The following is a 7,897-nucleotide window of genomic DNA, read 5'->3' as shown; positions in this document are numbered from 1 at the left end:
CGCCTTTAGCAAGTCGATATCATCCTCTGATAAACAATCTCCACCTATTCGAGTCATGGCAGCATGTCAGACCGAGAACCCGCAGCAACACGGTGAGAACACTGACCGGCATTATTTGCTTCCCTCTCAAAGTTCTCACCGAGGGCTTCCTCTGGTGGCACCTCCAGCGCGGACAACTCCTCATCATATAGGTCCATCAGCGCCTCGATCAGGTCCTCATCATCGTCCTCCAGTTGTTCAGCATTATCCTCATTTATGTCTTCGTCATCCATGCCCTGATCTCCTAATAAGTCATCTCCGTCCTCGGAGTCACTGCTAGTACCATCCCTTGGAGCTCTCCGTGAACGTAGCCATGGCCCCCGCAATTCGAGGAAATCGTCTCCCGTGATGTCCTGGCCCTGCCTGTCTCCTTCCAGGTCTGGGAGAGTATCAGGGGCTTCGACCATCGGTGGGGCGGTCAAGGCTTTAATATCTACCCCTTCAGCGTTGCTTAACATTTCGGGGGACCTGTACCGAGAGCCGCTTGGTAGGTTATGCTCTTCCCTCACGGTCCTCGGACGCTTGCTCGGTCGGAGGAAGTCTGTGTCTGCTAGAACATTGGCCACTATCCGCGTGGGCCCTTGTCCCTGCAGATGGCGAGTCTGGGTATTTGGTGTGACCATCTTTGCACACCCACATGCACAGAGGACCTTTGGGACTGGGCCTCTTCCAGGTGCCATCGTAAGGTTGCGTAATGTGTGGTGAGTTTCGAGAGACTATGTTTCAAGCAGACGCTAAGTCCAGGTATTGCGCGTGGTGCGAAAGACGCGTCGCATCAACAAGATAACGCGCGTCAACAACGCGCCCACGTGATGGCTCGACAACGGTCGAAAGGCATCATCGCCCGCTTCCCGTATATAAGAGTGATGGCGTTGTGGGTCCCCCTCGAACCCCCCTTTCCTTTGCGCCGCATCAGGAAAACCAATATATTACATAGTGATGGCCTATGCTACCGGCACCCCCGAGGGCTACGAGGGTAGGATCCCGTCCCAGGTAGGCCCACATAGGTATCGTAGGCCTAAAGATGCATGATGGAGGCTCTGGTAGGCACAGGAGTTAGAATACAAGCCGAAGTAGTCTTAATAGGTATTGGTAAGTCTACCATATAACACTGAGACCTACCAATGTTTCCTTCAATTAACTACTCTACTGCCAAATCAGCCGTGCTAAGCAAAACATAAATAGGTCCATCCAAATGTTGAGATAGAAATGGCGACTCTGATCAAGGACATTATGGGTGTCCCATGTTCTAGGAACCCGGGTACCAAACTTCGGGAACAGATGACAACTCCGCATAATACGATCTAGAGGGATGACTTCAGTGAGAGGTGAGTGGTTTCGAGAGGCTCGCGACGTGCTAAGAAGTCCGAGGTGCATGTCATTGGACCGGAGGGGGGTGAACCACTCTACATATGCCAGTCGACAAGCTTGCTCTGGGCAAACACGGAGATGAGCTGGTAACTTGAAAATAACTCGGACCTGAGCAACCCTTAGCCCGTCGAGATCGGTCAGATTTGGTCTCCCGGCTACTGAGACAAGCACTGTATCGGCATGCGCAGGCGTTCCATTTCGTCCGAGTCTGCCTGGTACAGCAGGAGATGCTCGTACGCAATCCGCTCTTCGAGTTGGCTCAAGAGGGAGCAGGTTTGGCAGACGGATTTTGACATGCTTGTAAACGTCAAATCGGTCTGCCGTTGTTGGTATGAGAATACGTCGACCGGGCGAACACGATGTTTGCAAATATTGTGTCAGCGCTGATAAGAACTGCGGAGCCTTGAAGTCTTGCATGATCTTGCCAGCCGGAATCTGTGGAAATGTTGGTGTACGAGGCAGGATAAGGCGGTGTTCCCCCGGTGGTAATGTAGATGTCGGGCCTTCGTCTTCATTTTCATCACTGTCGTCGGTTTCAGCATCAGTCCCTACATTATCAGTCTGGCGAGAGGTATCTCGAGCCGTTTTGCACCAGTCGAGATAGATAGTGAACTGATTGACACGTTCTTGACGGTCTAACCAGCGTGTCATTTGTTCGGTATACTCACGCTTATTCGTGGCGTGGTACGCATCCTTCGCGAGATCAATATGCAGCCGTTCGGGGAGCTCGGTATTGTATCCGTCGGCAGATCCGCGAGATTTGATTGAGTCTAGATAGTGCTGGATGGCGTGCAACTTTGGGAAATTAAAGTCGTCGCGGATATTGGGCTGTAAAAACACGTCCTTGTATTCATGGAACTCGCACAGGGCCGCATCCATCAAATCTAGCGTGACATCTGTTTGAGTGTGGAACTGCGAGTAAGCGGCGAAGTCGAGCATTGCACGTGCAGCTTTCGCGACAGCAGGTTGTACTGCACCGTTCAAGGCACCGAGCAAGACTTTCTCAAGCTCTCTTGACTCTCTGCCAGTCCACTGAGATATGACCGAGATACCGTGCTTGAAATGACGAATATCTGGATGGTCGGGCATGCAAGCAAAGCGCTCGTCAATCTCCTGCTTTCCAGCTATAGTTACACACCATGAGAGCAGGTGATCTTTGATAATGCCTTTATGGACTTGATGCAAAAGATCTGGCATAAAACAATGGAAGATGTCGGTATGGGGAAGATCCGCCCAGAAGGGTTTGTCGACCGGCCTCAGACCTTCGTCAAAGAATGCTTTGACACGGCGTCCAGTGGCTCTATGCTCCAGAATTTTCTTCGTGCGCTGAGATTCCCGAAACCTTATGCACTCGAGCAGATCACCGAGCTCCGTGGGGTCAACGAGACACTGCGGACAGCGATTTTGTTTGCAGCAAGCTATAAGGCATCTCTCCGGATGGTCTGCAACATAGGCCGCCAAGATAGGGAAGATACGCCGAACCCAGCGGTCAGCGCAAACCATCTCAACACCTTCAGATCCTGCCTTGACAAGCGACGTCAAGATGCGACGCATGCAGAAGTGAAAAAGGCGGTAGCCTACGGCCGCCTTGGCGTTCTCGGAGACACAGCTGAGCTCAGGAATAGGGAGATATCCGATAAGAATCATTGCATGCGATGAAGGTACGCGTCTCGTCCCCTTCTCAATGTTCCCTATGGTAAGATACACAGGCCAAGCTTCCTTGTCACCTCGATGCCTCGACAGCTGTGTCTTATCCGATGCCAGGATTACGGGTGCAACAGTCGCGCCGGGGGGGAGCTTTGACTTCAGGCAACACGAAGTGGTCACTGGTCAGTGCTTTGTCTTTATGTAGATCGCACACTCTCACCTGGGTTTCCCACCACCAGTCACCGGTCCACATTTCATCATACATCCGATTTTGCCCCTGCGGATCGACGTACACACGCTCCGGTGCGTAGGCCTGCTTTCCTTCAAATGCAGGATTTCCTACTAACTCGCGCACACACTCGACAGGGTCTCGGTACCAGAGCTCGACCTCCTCATGCATCGGCTCTCCGTTCCCGTCAAACTCGGTCCCGGCAATTGTTATCACCTCCTGGATCCACGGTGCGCCCACTGTGGGCAAACTGTCCACTTTCTCGTTCAAGGAGTGCCTGTTTTTGTATGATGGCTTTGTCCGATTCCGAGTCTAAGTGTAACACAGGTGAGAAAGATCAGAGTCATCAGATATCAATCACGGCACGGCTTACTATAGGTAACTTCAAAAACTCGTCCATCTGACTCTGACCCATGTTCTGTACCAACCATCGAGCCAGCTCCCATTCTTCCTCATCCTGAAACGGATCCCAGATTATCTTCTCTTGACACTCTTGCACCTCCCGGATGGTATCAAACTTCGTATTTTCCCGCCTTATCCCCTCTCCAGCCCTCCCCGGGTACGACTCTGCGAATCGTGTCGCTCGGTCGCTATCCACTTCATCGACAGGATTGCCGCCAGTTGACGCTCCAATGGGCGCTCCTGTATCGTTTGGAGAGGGCGCTGATCGGGGCTCAAAAGCCTGTTCGGTGACTGTGGGAGGGTCGTCTTGCGGTAACTCAGACTCTGGTACGTGTCCTTGCTCTGGATCTGAGTCCTGTTGACTATCCGTGCTGTCCGATTCATTGTCCGCATCAAGGTCGTGTGTGGTTATAGTAAATGACTTCAACTTTTCGATATACTGACTGTAGCAGCTTTTCCTCCTCTTCACATGTATTTTCAGGCCGTTTGTCGTCGGTAGGTGTTTGCCGCAGTATCCGCAAACAGGCATCTCACAGAATAGAATAGGTTGGCAGTGTAACTCAAGAGCACAACGGGAGTTGTCGCCAGTGTAAACTTCGCGTCGCGCGACGCGACTCCGATACGTGTGAATTTTGGCACCTGCACGTTGCCGAGTTCCACCTCAACTGACCGCGAAACTTCTAGATGCATCAGTGCGCCCCCTCCATTTAAGTCATCATCACAGTACGTTCACTCGCAATACATTATCGCCGTTCATGTCTAAGTCAGTCTCAAAGAAACGTCGATCTGAAGTCGATGCTCTGCTTGAAGATGCTGGCTCATCACGGAACCTTGGTAAACGGGCGCATAGACCCTCAGAAAAGCAACTCGAGAACGGTACATCAATCACCCTTTGGCTAGATCGAAGCTGCTGACTGTTCAGGTATGCAGATCGGGATGTAGAGAGACAAATGGTGCAGCGCCAAGTAAGTAAGGAAAAGGCAATACAGCGTGAACGTCAAGCAATAGAAGAAGCAAATGGATTTCAGGACTACCGGGAGCTTTGTAAGTCAAAATAGCTTCGTCTATATGTAATTCACTTGATTTCGACATGAATATCAGCACCGGAGTCAGAGGAAGATATGGACTATAACCTTACAGACAATAGGGCGATGGTGAGACAAATGCTTCCCTCTCGTCTCTGAAGAGTTACTGAGGCCTCGTACAGTTTACTGTCCAAAGGATCGAGCGGACATCACGTCCGAAGCCTCAGAAAGCACACCAGGGCTTATCCAAGGAGAATATCCCTCCGAAGAGGGGTCGAGCATCAGTAAGTTCGATGCTTTCTTAGCCATGCAATCATCTAATGGTGCTTGCATCGGAAGGCGACTGCGACCTCTGCTGAATCAAGCGGACAGCGAGTCGTGAACTTAGTTCCACGTCATAGCCATATCCCGCCGCCCTCATTCGCACCGGCACCTTTACGGAACTCGCATGCAAACGCTTCGGTGAACAATGGCAATATTCGAGGCCAGGGTCATCATACAACAGCTCAGATTTCCTCAAACCAGCAGCCGCTCTTTGAAGATGAAGTAAGTGATCGTGAGAGGTACGTCTTCGTACTCCTGTTTGGTGTGATGATTAAGCTTACTAGTCACTGACACTTAGCCGTGTTTCTTACTATGACACCGACAATAATTACAACTTTGACGACAAACCTAGCGACAAATGCTCCGAAGTAGCAACAGATGAAGAAGAACAAGCACCCCGACTCCGTCGTCATAGGCCCAGGCATGCTCGCGTCGATTCATCACCGCCTCCATCTCGATCGCCAGTTCCATCTCACTCACCGTCTCCATCCCGCTCACAGTCTCCAGCCCACTCACGGCTTACATCCTACTCTCCACCGCCATCTCACTCTCGATCGACGGCTCTTGGAGATCACCACCAACGGCCCATGTCTCCGGTTCCATCTGTTGACCATCACAGCTCTGCGCCAGATGACAACAATCGTAACGACCTACGTACGCGAGACAATACCCAATCGCGTAGGTCTTCGGGCGAGAAGCGCAAACGTATGCCACCGCCACGGTCTGCGAGTCCATCTGGCCTGCGAGTCGTCAAGGCCCGGAAGCTGCGCAGCGGTGGCAGCCGTGGCAGACCGCGAGGTAAGGATTGGGATATACTTACCCGGCAAGTACTCGACGATGCGTGGGGTCACTTCCGTGCGCGCGTCAGTACTGAATATCCTTATCCCGGTCAGGAAGAAGAGGAGACGTGGGCCGGTGAGGCATGGGTGAAGGCGTGCCGAGCAAAAAATATTGATATGGAACTCGAAGATGAACTTGTGAAGACGGTGCGTGATCATATTCAGGCTTGTCTTTCCTTGGTCTGAAGTATAGTATGAAGATAATTCAGCGCGGATCACAAGTTCGGGGCAAGCTGAAGGAGCAGGCTGTCCTGCTGGTGCCTCAAGCATATGGTCTTCGCGCGACTGCTTCAGATAAGGATATCCGTGAAAATCGCGATAAGGTTGCTAGATTGACGGGGGGGCAGAAGCCGACGTTTATCTACCAGGTATGAGCGCATGCACTTCTATTTAATGCCTCGACTAAATAAGTGACTCCTTAGAATCCCGATACTCGTTACCGGATGTATGAACACGAAATCATACAGACGCTGATCAATGCTACATGGTTTCGGAAGAAGAATGATACTGGTGTTCGATATGCCGAGTACTTCAAGCGGGGCATTCCTCTCGTCACGATTGCCCTCGTGCTGACTGCGGTGCGTTGAATTCTGTCTTTTAGACTTATATTTTCTTATACTACTCAGGTTGAAAATGTCCTGGATGAATGGGCCACCGGCAAATATGTCCGGAAAGACTTCTCGGAAAGAGCTTACAAGGAAACTTTCGAGAAACACTGTCGACTGTTGGAAGACTTCCGCGAGCAGACACGGGAGCTACGTGTCCTCAAGCACATCCGGCTCGAACTTCTGGGCAATGCTAGGTGAGTGATCAGGCCATTGATGATCATCCGATGCTAACATCAGCGTGACCTAATTACAGAGAGCGCGCTGGCGTTGCTCGACACGATCATGGCGCTGATGTCCCCCGGTTTGACAACGAAGAGATTCGTGCTGTGCTGGATGATTGGCGGGAACGAATTCGTGATGATTCCGACGGAGTAGATAGTCCCAATGACTCGGGAGATGATAAATGATCGATAGCTGACTGCAGATTAATAAAAACAATTATCTTCATAAGCTACACCCTATTGATACGTAGTCTCGATAGGTCTACAGAAAACGTATCCTAGGTATACGCCGTAGTCTGAATAGGGTTATATGTCAGCCTACGAAGGTCTGGTTCTGCCTCTCATGACCTACGGCGGCCCTATGAAGGTTTTCTATTCACCTATCATGGACTACAAAACAGGGATTTTCCAAATTAACTACTGTGCCTATGGAGACTTCGTATTCCAACGAAGACTAATGGCTTTTTCCTGATGCGTGACAACACCGAGTTCCCACCGCACTCGTGCAGACCCCTCAGACTCCGTTATCATGGTTGCTCCTGGTGCAAAGCGCAAGACCCCTGCTCGTTCCCAGCGCAATAATCGCACACACCCAGCTCAGCAAACACCCACCGCGACGACGACTCCGACTGCGACGACGACGCCGACTGCGACGACGACGCCGACTGCGACGACGACGCCGACTGCGACGACGACGCCGACCGCGACGACGACGCCGACCGCGACAACGACTCCAACTGCAACGATGACTCCGATGCCTGCCGCAACGCACACGCCCACTGCCGCTGCGGCCTCTGCCAATCCAGCCGCGCAGATAACTCCATCCATGATCGCCGTGCCGGACGCGGCACCCCCCACTGCGGCGATGACTGGCCCTCCGACCGCCGTAGCCCTCATGGCGCCGAACAATCCGGGTGGACCACAGGTTCCCCCTATTCAGCAGGCGATGGTTCACGCACCGGTTCCTGTCACTAGCCCTATGGCAGCGGTTACTCAGGTACCATCGGTAGCAGCAGCACCGTCAACTAATGCACTCCAACCCCTACCTAATCAGGGTGTCAACCACATTGGAGGTGCTACTCACAATCAAGCTTTGCATGACACTATTGCCCAACTACAAGGTGCGCATTGTGTCCCTTTGCTCAGATTATGCTCTGAGAACTTGTAATAGCCCAGCTTGCTGCTGCCCAGG

The 7,897-nt window shown here is 52.0% G+C and overlaps 3 protein-coding genes across 3 annotated transcripts; 2 read left to right on the top strand and 1 right to left on the bottom strand.

The window, feature by feature from the left end:
• Positions 1-53: 53 nt before the first annotated feature.
• GLOTRDRAFT_133665 (uncharacterized protein) lies at positions 54-4,217 on the bottom strand (the record flags this gene model as incomplete). Its single annotated transcript, XM_007872608.1, has 4 exons — positions 54-418; positions 2,079-3,213; positions 3,278-3,598; positions 3,660-4,217. 4 exons carry the CDS (start codon positions 4,215-4,217, stop codon positions 54-56), a joined length of 2,379 nt encoding a protein of 792 aa, XP_007870799.1.
• Positions 4,218-5,624: 1,407 nt separating this feature from the next.
• GLOTRDRAFT_49931 (uncharacterized protein) lies at positions 5,625-6,682 on the top strand (the record flags this gene model as incomplete). Its single annotated transcript, XM_007872434.1, has 4 exons — positions 5,625-6,023; positions 6,077-6,244; positions 6,299-6,454; positions 6,503-6,682. The coding sequence occupies 4 exons, from the start codon at positions 5,625-5,627 to the stop codon at positions 6,680-6,682; spliced, it is 903 nt and encodes a 300-aa protein (XP_007870625.1).
• Positions 6,683-7,234: 552 nt separating this feature from the next.
• On the top strand, positions 7,235-7,873 carry GLOTRDRAFT_133663 (uncharacterized protein; the record flags this gene model as incomplete). The annotated part of the gene is made up of 1 exon (XM_007872607.1): positions 7,235-7,873. One exon carries the CDS (start codon positions 7,235-7,237, stop codon positions 7,871-7,873), a length of 639 nt encoding a protein of 212 aa, XP_007870798.1.
• Positions 7,874-7,897: the final 24 nt, after the last annotated feature.

This window comes from Gloeophyllum trabeum (assembly GCF_000344685.1).
Source record: "Gloeophyllum trabeum ATCC 11539 unplaced genomic scaffold GLOTRscaffold_00018, whole genome shotgun sequence".
Lineage (NCBI taxonomy): Eukaryota > Fungi > Basidiomycota > Agaricomycetes > Gloeophyllales > Gloeophyllaceae > Gloeophyllum > Gloeophyllum trabeum.
This window is presented reverse-complemented; position numbering and strand designations above follow the sequence as displayed.